The 16,443-nt window shown below is 44.9% G+C and overlaps 1 protein-coding gene across 2 annotated transcripts; it reads left to right on the top strand.

Moving 5' to 3' along the window:
• The first annotated feature begins 202 nt into the window (after positions 1–202).
• pkd2 (polycystic kidney disease 2) lies at positions 203–16,318 on the top strand. Of its 2 annotated transcripts, none has more exons than XM_071407571.1 (15): positions 203–1,193; positions 1,480–1,593; positions 8,991–9,124; positions 10,549–10,799; positions 11,155–11,379; positions 11,669–11,897; positions 12,137–12,307; positions 12,592–12,773; positions 12,975–13,095; positions 13,222–13,320; positions 13,635–13,756; positions 13,910–14,027; positions 14,127–14,287; positions 14,463–14,610; positions 14,897–16,318. In XM_071407571.1, exons 1-15 carry the CDS (start codon positions 746–748, stop codon positions 15,125–15,127), a joined length of 2,754 nt encoding a protein of 917 aa, XP_071263672.1. In that variant the 5' UTR covers positions 203–745; the 3' UTR covers positions 15,128–16,318. The 2 variants fall into 2 exon arrangements, with proteins under 2 accessions (XP_071263672.1, XP_071263671.1); XM_071407570.1 differs by having other exon boundaries at positions 205–1,193; positions 14,124–14,287.
• The last annotated feature ends 125 nt before the right edge of the window (positions 16,319–16,443 follow it).

Genomic DNA, 16,443 nt, shown 5'->3' with positions numbered 1-16,443 from the left:
AGAAATAAATATTTAAATGTTTTTTTTCACTCGTTTAATAATGATGGAATGTACAGCATCTTGATTATATTCTATTGTATTCTATATTGTACAATTCTAAGACGTGAAATTGTCTTTTACCAAAGTGATTCACCCCTACACATTCGACTGTGCTGTATTTTCCAGAGGTGCATGCCACAGTGTCTGTGACGCCATGACTTCTAATGTAATCTGAGTCTCCAACAAATGAGAATGTGAGATTTTGGGGGAACAGCAAGAACAAGATGGCTGGCCCGGGACAAGGAAAGTGTTTGGCTTCTTTTCCATAAACGAGGCATTTCGTTGATAGTTTTCAGTTTCATTAGTAAATGTTTAGGCTACAAATTAGTTTTGTAACTATATATTTGTTGTTGTTGATATACCTACTTTTGCAATAGTTTGATCTAGAACTACGCAAACTTTAGTTGTGTTATTTTTCTTTCTTAATAAGCAATTGACGTTTCGAAGTATATTTGTTGTGAAGAGGAACATATACAAATAATCAAAATTAGTTAATCTGTGGTTTCCCGAAATTGTTTTGCAGAGTTTGAACTTTGGCAACTTTCTTACATATTTTAATATGTGCGTAAACATTTCCTTTCTGATATGTGCGTCAAGCGTGACATAAACATAGCACTTGTTAGTGGCTAGATACATAATTGATTTGAACGCTTCGTAAATGTAGTTAGTCTGGCCTTTAAAAGCTTTTCAGTGAATTGGACTAACAATGAGCTCGACTCGGGTGAGATCACAACAACCGCAGCAGAATCAGGCTGGCAGGTCCGCCACGGGCGCAGCGGTTACGTCCTTGCCGCACAGATTGGACACAAGCGAGGGGATTGAGATGGAGAACATACAGCACCAGGACTTGGGGCTCGGGGGGGCCATAGGCACACCATCACCCCCCTCAAGACAAGCCTGGAGTCGGGACAACCCGGGGTTCGAACCGGAGGATGAGATGATGGGGGCCGATTGGCCTCCGGCTAGCCCGGGGAGAAGATCAGTGTCCACGGGCTCCAGCAGTAGCTGCAGCAGCGGGTTGGGAAGTTACACCGCCGGAGGGAGCAGCATCCGCATCCACCGTGGATTATACCCTACCCCGACAGTGGATGCCCTGCAGCAAGACAGACATGACATCAAAAGCTGTGGGAAGAGGATACTGGAGAAAATAAGAGGTTAGTGTCACTTACGTTTCCTCCTTGTATGAAGAACACTACAGCTGCCAAGAGGTCTGGACCTTTATGACACAGGAGGTAGTGAGTGCACTTGCCCTTTAACTTGTAGAGACCTGGGTCATTGGCTCAAACACCTCTCTGGCCATTCTTCCACACTGTTCCATACACCACTTAGGTCAACACACACCTGTAGATGCCCTCCTTGGTAATGCACTGGCATCTCAAGCCGAGCATTGATGGTTAAGGAAGGATACTAATGTGGGTGTTGAAATTGTTTTCCCCCCAGTTCTATGGGGTACTCAGCTGATGGAGGACAGTGACAGCAGCAGAGAGAGGTACCTGAGGAACGTCCTGAGAGAAATGGTCACCTACGTCATCTTCCTCATCACACTGTGTATCTGTAAGTACCACACACACACACACACACACTCACGCACACACACACACACACACACACACACACACACACACACACACACACACACACACACACACACACACACACACACACACACACACACATACACACACACACGGAGGCTCCGCATGAGGAGGCTACAACAGACTTCTTCCGTCACGACGTACCTCTAAGGCCCTTCTGCTAGCTTGCTAGCCCTGGCCCGCTAGCTGTCTGAATCGCCGTGTCTCCAGCCAGCTTAACTACTCACTGGACCCCTATGATCACTCGGCTACGCGTGCCTCTCCCTAATGTCAATATGCCTTGTCCATTGCTGTTCTGGTTAGTGATTATTGTCTTATTTCACTGTAGAGCCTCTAGCCCTGCTCAATATGCCTTAGCTAACCCTTCAGTTCCAACTCCCACACATGCGGTGACAACACCTGGTTTAAATTATGCTTCTAGAGACAATATCTCTCTCATCGTCACTCTATGCCTAGGTTTACCTCCACTGTATTCCCATCCTACCATACCTTTGTCTGTACATTATGCCTTGAATCTATTCTATCGCGCCCAGAAACCTGCTCCTTTTACTCTCTGTTCCGAAAGTACTAGACGACCAGTTCTTATAGCCTTTAGCCGTACCCTTATCCTACTCCTCCTCTGTTCCTCTGGTGATGTAGAGGTTAATCCAGGCCTAGCTCCACTCCCATTCCCCAGGCGCTCTCATTTGTTGACTTCTGTAACCGTAAAAGCCTTGGTTTCATGCATGTTAACATTAGAAGCCTCCTCCCCAAGTTTGTTTTATTCACTGCCTTAGCACACTCTGCCAACCCGGATGTCCTAGCCGTGTCTGAATCCTGGCTAAGGTTGACCACCAAAAACCCTGACATTTTCATCCCTAACTATAACATTTTCCAACAAGATAGAACTGCCAAAGGGGGCGGAGTGGTAATCTACTGCAGAGATAGCCTGCAGAGTTCTGTCATACTATCCAGGTCTGTGCCCAAACAATTCGAGCTTCTACTTCTAAAAATCACCTTTCACCGTTGCCGCTTGCTATAGACCACCCTCTGCCCCCATCTGTGCCCTGGACACCATATGTGAATTGATTGCCCCCCATCTATCTTCAGAGCTCGTGCTGCTAGGTGACCTAAACTGAGACATGCTTAACACCCCGGCCATCCTACAATCTAAACTTGATGCCCTCAATCTCACACAAATTATCAATGAACTTACCAGGTACAACCCCAAATCTGTAAACACGGGAACCCTCATAGATATCATCCTAACCAACTTGCCCTCCAAATACACCTCTGCTGTTTTCAAACAAGATCTCAGCGATCACTGCCTCATTGCCTGCATCCATAATGGCCGCAGACCCATTCTGTCACCCCTCATCACTGTCAAACGCTCCCTAAAACACTTCAGCGAGCAAGCCTTTCTAATCGACCTGGCCTGGGTATCCTGGAAGGATATTGACCTCATCCCGTCAGTAGAGGATGCCTGGTTATTCTTTACAAGTGCCTTCCTCACCATCGTAAATAAGCATGCCCCATTCAAAAAATGTAGAACCAGGAACAGATATAGCCCTTGGTTCACTCCAGACCTGACTGCCCTTGACAGCACAAAAACATCCTGTGGCGTACTGCATTAGCATCAAATAGCCCCCGTGATATGCAACCTTTCAGGGAAGTTAGGAACCAATATACACAAGCAGTTAGGAAAGCATAGGCTAGCTTTTTCAAGCAGAAATTTGCATCCTATAGCACACACTCAAAAAAGTTCTGGGACACTGTAAAGTCCATGGAGAATAAGAGCACCTCCTCCCAGCTGCCCACTGTTCTGAGGCTAGGAAACACCGTCACCACCGATAAATCCACTATATTTGAGAATTTCCATAAGCATTTTTCTACGGCTGGCCATGCTTTCAACCTGGCTACCCCGACCCCGGTCAACTGCCCTGCACCCCCCACAGCAACTCGCCCAAGCCTCCCCCATTTCTCCTTCACCCAAATCCAGATAGCTGATGTTCTGAAAGAGCGGCAAAATCTGGACCCCTACAAATCAGCCGGGCTAGACAATCTGGACCCTTTCTTTCCAAAATTATCTGCCGAAATTGTTGCAACCCCTATTACTAGCCTGTTCAACCTCTCTTTCGTATCGTCTGAGATCCCCAAAGATTAGAAAGCTGCCGTGGTCATCAATCTTTTCAAAGGGGGAGACACTCTAGACCCAAACTCTTACAGACCTATATCTATCCTACCCTGCCTTTCTAAGGTCTTCAAAAGCCAAGTTAATAAACAGATTACCGACCATTTCGAATCCCACCGTACCTTCTCCGCTATGCAATTTGGCTTCCGAGCTGGTCATGGTTGCAACTCAGCCACGCTCAAGGTTCTAAACGATATCATAACTGCCATCGATAAGAGACAATACTGTGCAGCCGTATTCATCGACCTGGCCAAGGCTTTCGACTCTGTCAATCACCACAGTCTTATCGGCAGACTCAACAGCCTTGGTTTCTCAAATGACTGCCTCGCCTGGTTCACCAACTACTTCTCTGATAGAGTTCAGTGTGTCAAATCGGAGGGCCTGTTGTCCGGACTTCTGGCAATCTCTATGTTGGTGCCACAGGGTTAAATTCTCGGGCCGACTCTCTTCTCTGTATACATCAATGATGTCGCTCTTGCTGCTGGTGATTCTCTGATTCACCTCTACGCAGACGACACCATTCTGTATACTTCTGGCCCTTCTTTGGACACTGTGCTAACTAACCTCCAGACGAGCTTCAATGCCATACAACTCTCCTTCCGTGGCCTGTCATACCTGTGGTATACGGTCTGATATACCACGTCTGTCAGCCAATCAGCATTCAGGGCTCGAACCACCCAGTTTATGAACCAGAATAACTATAGGATAGGCAAACCAATATAATTACATTGTAATAAGGTAGTAGTAAAAGTACATACACCTATCAAGTATAGCACTTTTGTGCTCTCGCATTTGTATTTTCTTGAAAACATATTGAAGTGGTATTACTATGTAACTGCTGCTCTTAGCTTGGACTAATACTGACATCTGTCCATGTGGATACTTTTACCCGCTGACCAGCTTTTCTTGCGGAAAAGTCATTTTCCAATCTCCTTAGGTCTGATAAACAACTCTGGCAGCGTATCAGGAAAGCTCCCTCAAGCCAGGAACTTCCATTAGAGTTTAGTCACTATTATCGTACGTTTGGGAATAGGATTGTGGGAAGATGATGAAAGTTCCAGAATACAGCACAACCGAGAGTCAGAATGCTATTAATCTAGTTTCACCACTCCTTATACCACGGCTGCTGAGAGGGAAAGTGTTCCCGTGCCAGAATGGGGTTTTGGGTGGATCAGGAAGTCATTTCCTGGCTGGATAGATGGAGCTAGATCAGCCAGTTTCTCAGCCAGGTGGGAGTCAATGAAATAGAGGCTTAGAAAATAGCATCTATATAAGCCATATGGGCTATATGTGTGTATGTTGGACTGTTTATGTATATTTATCTAGATATAGCTTATATATGGACCTGGATGCAGTCCAACAGAGCATATAAGCAAATACTACAATAGAATGCTGAATAAGTCGGGTTGGACGATACTTTTCTTATCAATCATCATGAAAAACGTATACTTAAAAATTTGAAATCAACCAATCCTCCATCGTTAAAATACCACAATCAAATCAAATCAAATGTTATTTGTCACATGCGCCAAATACAACAGGTGTAGTAGACCTTACAGTGAAATGCTTACTTACAAGCCCTTGACCAACAATGCAGTTTCAAGAAAAATTATTGTTATGTAAAAAAATAGAAAAGTTTAAAAAAAAAAGTAACAAATAATTAAAGAGCAGCAGTAAAATAACAATAGCGAAGCTATATACAAGGGTTACCGGTAAAGAGTCAATGTGCGGGGGCACCGGTTAGTCGAGGTAATTGTGGTAATATGTACATGTAGGTAGAGTTAAAGTGACTATGCATACATAATAAACAGAGTAGCAACAGTGTAAAGGGGGGGGGGGGGGGCAATGCAAATAGTTTGGGTAGCCATTTGATTAGATGTTCAGGAGTCTTATTGCTTGGGGGTAGAAGCTGTTAAGAAGCCTTTTGGACCTAGACTTGGCGCTCCGGTACCGCTTGCCGTGCAGTAGCAGAGAGAACAGTCTATGACTAGGGTGGCTGGAGTCTTTGACAATTTTTAGGGCCTTCCTATGACACCGTCTGGTATAGAGGTCCTGGATGGCAGGGAGCTCGGACCCAGTGATCTACTGGGCCGTACACATTACCCTCTGTAGTGCTTTGCGGTCGGGGGCCGAGCAGTTGCCATACCAGGCAGTGATGCAACCAGTCAGGATGCTCTTGATGGTGCAGCTGTAGAACATTTTGAGGATCTGAGGACCCATGTCAAGTCTTTTCAGTCTCCTGAGTGGGAATAGGTTTTGTCGTGACTGTCTTGGTGTGTTTGGACCAAGATAGTTTGTTGGTGATGTAGACACCAAGGAACTTGAAGCTCTCAAATTGCTCCACTACAGCTCCGCCGATGAGAATGGGGGCGTGCTCAGTCCTCCTTTTTACCCATGGTCCACAATCATCTCCTTTGTCTTGATCACATTGAGGGAGAGGTTGTTGTCCTGGCATAACACGGCCAGGTCTCTGACCTCCTCCCTATAGGCTGTCTTATCGTAGTCGGTGATCAGGCCTACCATGGTTGTGTCATCCGCAAACTTAATGATGGTGTTAGAGTCATGCCTGGCCATGCAGTCATGAGTGAACAGAGAGTACAGGAGGGGACTGAGCACGCACCCCTGAGGGGCCCCCGTGTTGAGGATCAGCGTGGCGGATGTGGATCAGCGTGGATGCTACCTACCCTTACCACCCGTGGGCGGTTTGTCAGGAAGTCCAGGATCCAGTTGCACAGGGAGGTTTTTAGTCCCAGGGTCCTTAGCTTAGTGATGAGCTTTGAGGGCAATATGGTTTTGAACGCTGAGCTGTAGTCAATGAATAGCATTCTCACCTAGGTGTTCCTTTTGTCCAGGTGGGAAAAGACAGTGTGGAGTGCAATAGAGATTGCATCATATGTGGATCTGTTGGGGCAGTATGCAAATTGGAGTGGTCTAGGGTTTCTGGGATAATGGGATAATGGTGTTGATGTGAGCCATGACCAGCCTTTCAAAGCACTTCATGGCTACAGACGTGGGTGCTACAGGTCGGTAGTCATTCAGGCAGGTTACCTTAGTGTTCTTGGGCACAACGACTATGGTGGTCTGCTTGAAACATGTTGGTATTACAGACTCAGTCAGGGACAGGTTGAAAATGTCAGTGAAGACACTTGCCAGTTGGTCAATGCATGCTCGGAGTACACGTTGTGGTAATCCGTCTGGCCTTGTGAATGTTAACCTGTTTAAAGATCTTACTCACATCGGCTATGGAGAGCGTGATCACACAGTCGTCTGGAACAGCTGGTGCTCTCATGAATGTTTCAGTGTTACTTGCCTCGAAGCGAGCATAGAAGTAATTTAGCTCATTTGGTAGGCTTGTGTCACTGGGCAGCTCGCGGCTGTGCTTCCCTTTGTAGTCTATGATAGTTTGCAAGCCCTGCCACATCCGGCGAGCGTCAGATCCGGTGTAGTACGATTCATTGTTAGTCCTGTATTGACTATGGAACGCTGAATACGTTTTATCCCTGTGACTTTGCTGCTTGTGGAAGTGTAAGCCTATTCCCTGTGCATGGGAGCTGGTTGACCAGATTCAAGTATACACAGATGTTTGGGGTTGCAACTGCTCTCCTGGCACCAATGACATGGATGTCAATTAAGGCAGCCCTATTCAGAGGTGTTGGGTTAAATGCGGAAGACACATTTCGGTTGAATGCATTCAGTTGTGCAACTGACTAGCTATCCCCTTTCCCCTATACGTTTTCTGTTTTCAGTGGCATCTTAAACAGGTCTTGGCCTCAGTGCGGTAGGCCAGGATTTGGTAGCTGGTGCTAACATGAAGTCTCAGCTTGCAGTATAATACTGGCTCTCACTGTACCTGTTGGACCACTCAGAGAGAGAAACACATGATCAACACAAAGATGTAGTTCACAATATTGTTGTATACATTTCTTAGAAGTGTAAGCCATTGGGGGGGTTGTTTTAAGAATGTCATACCATGGACCATTTAGCTATTTTATTAAACATTTTAGGACCCCTTTAGGTATCCCCCCAAATATATATATATATTGAATTTGTCCTTTACTACTATAGCCCATAGAAACGCATTGAATAACACATTCATAAATGGCAAAAAAGACAGTGAAAAAATGTATCATAAGGTTTGGAAGTGTCTGTCCTATATCTTGGACATATACGAAAGCTCAGGCAATGTTTTAGTTTTTTTTACACATATTTAACCCCTTACGTTTGTTGGAACAAAACTACCTCCATACTTTCATTTGTATGGGTTACCTTTAGACGCGTCCCATGACACTTGTCATAGAGCAAAACCAAGAAAGCCATCATGTTCGGGAGATTCTTACCTTTCTATAGAGTGGTCATATTAGTTTTGTAGGCCAAACCGTTCAGACGCTACAGACGTTTTCTTGAGATTACCTTTTTTAGGGATGTCTCCTGGTCAGACAAACAGAGCTCTAGCTCTGCCACTTTCCACCTCAGATGCGGAAGACCGCCACAGGCGGATGCGGTGGATTGAGACATAGCCCATGCAAAAAAACAGATATCTCGAGCTTAAAGGAAAATTCCACCCCAAAACTTTTGGTATTCTTTGGTATTTGTTTGATTAGTCGATTGTTGACATCGTCCCAAAATGTTTTGCTTGTCAGCAATCAAGTTTTCAAGATATAACTTTCAAAATACAAAAATCATCCCATCATATGACTTTAAATACAGCATCATATGATGCAAAATGCATTATACGGGGATGATTTCTGTATTTTGAAAGTTACATATCTTGAAAACTTTATTGCTGACAAGCAAAATATTTCGGGACTATGTCAACAATGGACAAATGAAACAAATACCAAAAGATAGTTTCTGGGTGGAGTTTTCTTTTAAACTGATGGATTTTGATGGGGATTTTTAAAATGATGTTACTTAGATTGATGCACCGGTGTGTCAATAGACTCTATGGGGATAAACAAAATATAGGCTATTACAACTGTAGCATGACAGTAATATATAGTATAACGATAGGATAACATTAATGCCGTTATTCATTATTTTAAACATTGGTTATGTATACAAGCATGTATGAAATAAACAGTTATTAGAAAATGCTGAACAGGTATGCTGTGTGTAACTAAAAACACAAAAGAAAATTCACCATAATCTCATCCAGAGAAACTCTTACAGTATCTTGTGTTGTGTAGTGACCTATGGGATGGTGGGCTCCAACATGTACTACTACACCAAGGTGATGTCCCAGGTCTTCCTGGATACACCACTGTCCCCAGGGGACACAGCCACATTCAGAAGCCTCTCAACTATGGGTGAATTCTGGAAGGTAATGAGTCAATTCCCCGGTTTGCTATGCAGTGGTTTAATCTCCTGCTTTGTGCTTTTTGTCTGATTGGAAAATAGAGCTTGGTGCTTAGTTATGGTATAACAAAGATGTCAATGCATTTACTTTGGCCCATGCTCAGTTACTCTATATATACAAAAGTATGTGGACACCCCTTCAAATTAGTGGATTTGTCTATTTCAGCCACATCCAGTGCTGACAGGTGTAAAATATCGAGCGCACAGCCATGCATTCTCCATTAAAAAAACATTGGCAGTAGATTGTCCTTACTGAAGAGCTCAGTGACTTTCAACATGGCACCGTCATAGGATGCCACCTTTCCAACAAGTCAGTTTATCAAATTTCTGCCCTGCTAGAGCTGTCCCGGTCAACTGTAACTGCAGTTATTGTGAAGTGGAAACGTCTAGCAGCAACAACGGCTCAGCCGCTAAGTGGTAGGCCACACAAGCTCACAGAATGGGACCCCCAAGTGCTGAAGCGTGTATTGCTTAAAAATCGTCTCACTAATGAGTTCCAAACTGCCTCTGGAAGCAACGTCAGCACAACAACTGTTCGCCAGGGCTTCATGAAATGGGTTTCCATGCCCGAGCAGCCGCACACGAGCGGTGTAAAGCTCGCCGCAATTGGACTCTGGAGCAGTGGAAACGCGTTCTCTGGAGTAATGAATCATGCTTCACCATCTGGCAGTCCGACGGATGAATCTGGGTTTGGCGGATGCATAGTGCCAACTGTCAAGTTTGGTGGAGGAGGAATAATGGTCTGGGGCTGTTTTTCATGGTTTGGGCTAGGCCCCTTAGTTCCAGTGAAGGGAAATCTTAACGCTACAGCATATAATGACATTCTAGACGTTTCTGTGCTTCCAACTTTGTGGCAACGGTTTAGGGAAGGCCCTTTCCTGTTTCAGCATGACAATGCCTGCGTGCACAAACCAAGGTCCATACAGAAATGCTTTGTCGAGATCGGTGTGGAGGAACTTGACTGGCCTGCACAGAACCCTGACCTCAACCCCTTCGAACACCTTTGGGATGAATTGGAACACCGACTGCGAGCCAGGCATAATCACCCAACATCAGTGCCCAACCTCACTAATGCTCTTGTGGCTGAATAGAAGCAAGTCTCTGCAGCAGTTCCAACATGTAGAGGAAAGCCTTCCCAGAAGCTTTTCCTCTACAACTCTGTATTAATGCTCAGGATTTTGGAATGAGATATTCGACGAGTAGGTGTCCACATACTTTTTGTTGTCTAGTGTATATGAAGCATAAAACCTAAGCAGCACACACTTAAAAGTATTTAGTTCAAATCACATTAATTAACACCAAATAGAACAATGGAGCATTTACATGAATCTAGTTAGAACCTAACAGACCAGCAGAGCTTTCAGTTGAAATTCTCTCTCCACCATGCAGTTCACAGAGGGTCCCTTCCTGAACGGGATGTATTGGGAAGTGTGGTACAACAACAAGAGTCTTCCTGAGAACCACAGTATGATCTACTATGAGAACCTGCTACTGGGGGTGCCCCGCCTCCGCCAGGTCAAAGTTCGCAACGAATCCTGCTCCGTGCACGAGGACCTTAGGGACGAGGTGCAGGACTGCTACAACATGTACACCCCTAGCAACGAGGACAGCGCCCCCTTTGGCCCCATGAACGGAACTGCGTACGTCTACTGAACTACTATGCACTACTGTTAGATGTACAGTATAGTTAAATGGTAACGTATAAGAAAGCAACCATAAAGCTACAATTGGTTGTAATGCTAGAGACTGAACCAAAGCAGTAGTTACAACATGTACTCTAGTGTTCTAAGTGCTCTAAGTCGCTCTGGATAAGAGCGTCTGCTAAATGACTTAAATGTAATGTAAATGTATGTTAACTGAAAGCACATTATGGATGCTGTTCACCAGATAAAAGTATGGCGTATAACGTCACTCACCAATAGCCACCAGTGAATACCAGGCCAAACTGTTTCACTGTGGCTCTATGATGAGTCTGACTGTCTGTCTTTCCACCAGGTGGATGTACACAGAGGAGAACAGCCTGAATGGGAGTAGTTACTGGGGCCAGGTGGCTACCTACGGTGGAGGGGGGTACTACCAGGACCTGGCCCGTTCCAGAGATGAGTCAGCCGGCTTGCTACGCTCCCTGAAACACCAGCTGTGGCTGGACAGAGGAACCAGAGCCGTCTTCCTGGACTTCTCCGTCTACAACGGCAACATCAACCTCTTCTGTATTGCCAGGTACAGAGCCCAGAGTTATTACATACGTATTACATGTTACTTAGGACTGTTTCACACTGGTTATATAGGTGATACATAGGTTCAATTCAGGCTCTCAAGACATCCATGGTTGGGATCAATGACTCATGCAATCCAATGGGAGTTTTCTAGTTACCATCCTCATCCACAATCTGGTGTCATTGAACCTCAATTTTCACCCTAGAGGCTGAATACTGAATATCTCTTGTTCATTCAGTTTAACCTGTCTGCTTAACTGCAGGGATAAATACAGTTGAATTGAATGTTTCAGGTTGGTGGTGGAGTTCCCTGCTACAGGAGGCGTAGTCACTTCCTGGCAGTTTCAGACGGTGCGTCTGATTCGCTACGTGTCCAGCTGGGACTACTTTGTCGGGGTGTGTGAGGTGGCCTTCTGCCTCTTCATCCTGTACTACGTGGTGGAGGAGGCCCTGGAGATACGCATCCACCGCCTGCGCTACTTCAAGAGCGTGTGGAACTGCCTGGACGTCCTCATCGTTGTGGTACGTAATTCAAGATGGCCGCCCTAACGGAGTAGGAAGGGATGGAGTCTCCCTGAAACACCCAAGTAAAGAAGGGCTCTGTTCCAGTATCCACACTAGCATACTACTTACAATGAGGTAGTGCAATGAACATGCATTCTAAGTGGTAGGCTAGTATAGACATTGGAACAAAGAGGAGAGGTTTGTGATCACAATATTGTTGTGTTGAGATTCCAAATATCCCCCTCCTCTTTTTCCAGTTGAGTGTTTCTGCCATAATCATCAACATCACCAGAACGTCCGTGGTGAGCAATCGTCTCAAAGATCTTCTGGAGAACCACAGCGCCCACCCCAGCTTCGAGCCTCTGGCACACCTCCAGGTTACGTTCAACAACATGGCCGCAGTCATCGTCTTCTTCTCCTGGGTGAAGGTAAGAATGGCTTTATGGTAGATTGACATGCTGAATGTAACAATTGAGTGGGAATTGACCAGGAGCAGAGCTTGAACCAGACACTCTGCAGTTGGTTACAGGATGAGAGTACTACTACCTGTGCCATAAAGGTCCAGACCTGTTGGCAGAAGCCAAAGTATGCCCCCATAAAGGGAGACTATATTAGCATGATTTTAATACAAATAAAAAAAGACAGAATTGATATAACGCTTTTCAAAGACACTTGAATTCTAACCTGGTTCCTGCTCATCTCTCCTCTTCAGCTCTTCAAGTTCATCAACTTCAACAAGACCATGAGCCAGCTGTCCACCACCATGTCTCGCTGTGCCAAGGACCTCATCGGCTTCGCCATCATGTTCTTCATCATCTTCCTGGCCTACGCTCAGCTGGCCTACTTGGTGTTTGGCACCCAGGTCAACGACTTCAGTACCTTCCAAGCCTGCATGTAAGTAACATTGGTTTGATTGGAATCAACCCAGGTTCCAAGATTCTCAGTTCTTTAGGTTCTCAGTAGACAACCAGGGCTCCCAGATTGATTTGAATTTTGTTTGGAATTTGACCCATTGGAACTATAATGGTAACGCACCCCTATAGCTTCATCTTAGCCTCTTCATAGCTTCTTCTTCTTGTCTTCTTTTCCATGTAGTTTTACCCAGTTCCGCATCATCCTGGGAGACTTTGAGTTCTCAGAGATAGAGGAGGCTAACCCAGTCCTGGGACCCATCTACTTCATCACCTTCGTCTTCTTCATCTTCTTCATCCTCATGGTGAGTTTTGATATACTACCATTGATAAATGTTTGGGTATATTGATATACATTTATATTGTACTATTTGATCTACATTATCTCGAGAGATTAAAGTTTGCTCTGACTGTCTTTTGTCTCCCTGTAGAATATGTTCCTGGCCATCATCAATGACACCTACTCGGAGGTGAAGGCAGACATGTCCCAGCAGAGGTCTGAGATGGAGATGACGGACCTCATTAAAAAGGTATGGGACCCAAATGGTATGTGGGGTTATTTGTTCTAGTAGGTGTATGTGATCCCTTAACACGTCATTGTAGCTGAGTATTTCAAACAACTGCAAGCTGACAAGTATCATAGCAACTTCATATTTAAGATTCTATGAAGTAAAGACTTCAATTGAAAAGGAGACTCAAGTTAATGTAAGTTTACATTACTGTTGAATATTATCAACATGTACTGAATAACTGCTAAATGCAGAATGAAAATGGCAACAACATTCACCACAGAGTGTTGATAGGTGTCCTTGAGTTTGTCTGAGTGTTGTTCCTCTCCCTGCAGGGCTGTAACAAAGCCTTGATGAAGCTGAGACTGAAGAAGACCACTGTGGATGACATCTCAGACAGTCTGCGCCAGGCCGGTGGGAAACTCAACTTCGGCGAGCTCCGCCAGGACCTCAAAGGGTGACCGCTGCAGTGCCTGAAACCGAACTGGGGTTTCACTGACTAATTCATAAACATACACTATTTCATTAATTTATACATACATACGAAGAAAGACATCAAGACACACGTGACATGTAATAGTACAACTAAATGTGTTGTTTGTGTGTTTAGAAAGGGCCACACGGATGTGGAGATTGAGGCCATCTTTGCCAAGTATGACCACGGTGGGGACCAGGAGCTGACTGAGCACGAACACCAGCAGATGAGGGACGACCTGGAGAAAGAGAGAGTGAGTGGACGCACACAGACACACACACACAGGGCAACGAGCTGCACACACACACACGTTTGCAGATGTTCAGTGTGTCTCTGCACATATGGCCAGGAGGACTTGGATCTGGAGCGCAGCTCGTTGCCCAGACCCACCAGTGGGCGGAGCTTCCCCCGTAGCCATGACGACTCGGAGGAGGATGATGACGAGGACAGCGGGCACAGCTCCCGTCGCCGCGGCAGCAGCTCAGGAGGCGTGCCCTACGAAGAGTTTCAAGTGTAGGTCGAGTTCTATTACCAGCCATGTTGAAGTATTGGGCTTTTGAAAGGTCCTCTGTGTGTTTCCGACAGAGGATGTGCCTGATATTTAAATGTTTTAAATCATGTGTCGTAACTATGGATATAGCATGTTATATAAACGTGTTATTGACATTATTGTTCTGTTCTATTCCAGGCTGGTGCGTCGTGTTGACCGGATGGAGCACTCCATAGGTAGTATAGTGTCTAAGATCGATGCAGTGATTGTGAAGCTGGAGGCCATGGAGAGAGCTAAGCTCAAGAGGAGAGACGTGCTGGGAAAACTGCTGGAGGGGGTGCTGGAGGTGAGACGGAATGTACATACACACACACATGCCCATCTCGCCCACACCAAACACTTTTTAAAATCTTTCCTTCCCCTCTCTTTCTGTCCATCTCTCTCGATCCAACATCTCCCTTCTCCCTTTTGTTCCCCCCTCTCTGACTTTTAGACTATTTATCTTTATGTTAGTGTATTATGTCTGTTTGTAACAGTGTGTTATATGTGAAAATGTTTAAGGACTCTTGGAAGATTAGTCCAAATGAGGACTAAAAGATACTAATAAAATCAAATCTCTCCCCCTCCCCCAGGATGAGAGGCAGGGTCGGGACATGGACGTCCAGAGAGAGCAGATGGAGCGTCTGGTGAGGGAGGAGCTAGAGCGCTGGGAGTCTGACGACACTGTCTCACAGGTCAGCCACCACCAGCCCACCACTGCCATTGGTCCAGGAGCCCAACCACGCCCCCGCAGCGCCCGCCCCTCCTCCTCCCTGTCTTCTGACGGGGTGGACGCTGGGGGTAATGGGAGTGGCCACGTGTAAAACCCCACCCACCAGAAAGTTACACGGTAACGAGAAAGGGACATTCTAGTACTTTTACAGGTTCTAAGCGCCGAATCCTTACTTGAGATGTGTGCATGCAATTTGAATTTTCTGAAAATGTTCCCATTGACCTCAATGGAAGATTATCGTGGAAGTCCGAGTCACGCAATCAAATTTTAAGTAAGGATTTGGACCTATCGGAGAGCAACCAAAATGGCTAAGGGTAACTTTAAGAGACATTTTAGTGAGGTTCGAGATTGTATTCATTGGTTGCGGCACAATAGGTTGTCGCACAAATTAAGATATCCTTGTGTAAATGTCCTTTCTGGTTGTGTTCTACATTATATACCAGTACACAGTCCCATCATCATCCCTCTGTATTTGTTTGAAATTTTTACATATGATACCACAATGGCAGTCACATGCACAGCACCTCAGCTATCCAAGAGTGTGAGTGAAACGCACCCAATAGACTCATATGGTCTGAAAACAGTCCTACGTACTCCATCTATAAGATGGTACATGCTTTAAGGCAAGCAAAATATGACCTGATGCATTTACAAAGCTTACAGTGCAAGCACAAGTACACGATTGTAGTGTTTAAAATGAAGGGCGAATACAATGAAGAATTAGGGTACATGAAGATGCTGGACACAATGAAGGGTACATGAAGGTTTTGATTATATTGGAGATATTACATGTGATGTAAATGAATTAGCCTCTAAGCTATTTCCATTTTGTTTATATTCTAAGAATACACGGCATATCATTGCTTTTCCTGTGCGGGTACGTAGCTCAAGGGCTTTTGGTTTTGATTACACCGTATATGCACGCACGCACATCTTGATATTCCACAGGGAAAAAATTGTCTCGATCGTTCATTTGCTGCTTTCCTTTTTGTAATTTTAATATAGTTACAAGTGTGGCTCATCCTGTCATAATTACTCATCTATATCACTTTGTAATGACTTACAAAACACCCTTCTTATAAACCTATAATATGATACATATTGTAACTTGAAACAAACTTCGATTCGGAGTGCATCTAGGGTCATGTGATCCTCGTGTGTATTATTATGTACGGTGCCTTGCAGTATTTTCTAGTCTCATTATTTTGTACAATTTTTTGGGTTACATACTGTATATCAAAGGTGTGAAAAATAAATCAAGTGTGTTGTGATGCTAAAACGATGAAGTGGTTGGTGTGTGTTAAAAAATTGTAAATTTAATCCGGGTCGTTGTTTGATTCGTTTGAACACACCGATAGTGACTCTAAACCTTGAATATAAGGTGTCCGTAATGGACCTGTCGTGTAC

Source organism: Salvelinus alpinus, chromosome 6 (genome assembly GCF_045679555.1).
Source record: "Salvelinus alpinus chromosome 6, SLU_Salpinus.1, whole genome shotgun sequence".
NCBI lineage: Eukaryota > Metazoa > Chordata > Actinopteri > Salmoniformes > Salmonidae > Salvelinus > Salvelinus alpinus.
This window is presented reverse-complemented; position numbering and strand designations above follow the sequence as displayed.

Bases quoted from the DNA above. Each gene is read 5' to 3' on its own strand.
- pkd2 (XM_071407570.1), top strand. From the start codon at position 746: ATGAGCTCGACTCGGGTGAGATCACAACAACCGCAGCAGAATCAGGCT. The intron at 9,125-10,548 runs GTAATGAGTCAA...TCCACCATGCAG, and splicing joins CTATGGGTGAATTCTGGAAG to TTCACAGAGGGTCCCTTCCT. The intron at 11,898-12,136 runs GTACGTAATTCA...CTCTTTTTCCAG, and splicing joins TGGACGTCCTCATCGTTGTG to TTGAGTGTTTCTGCCATAAT.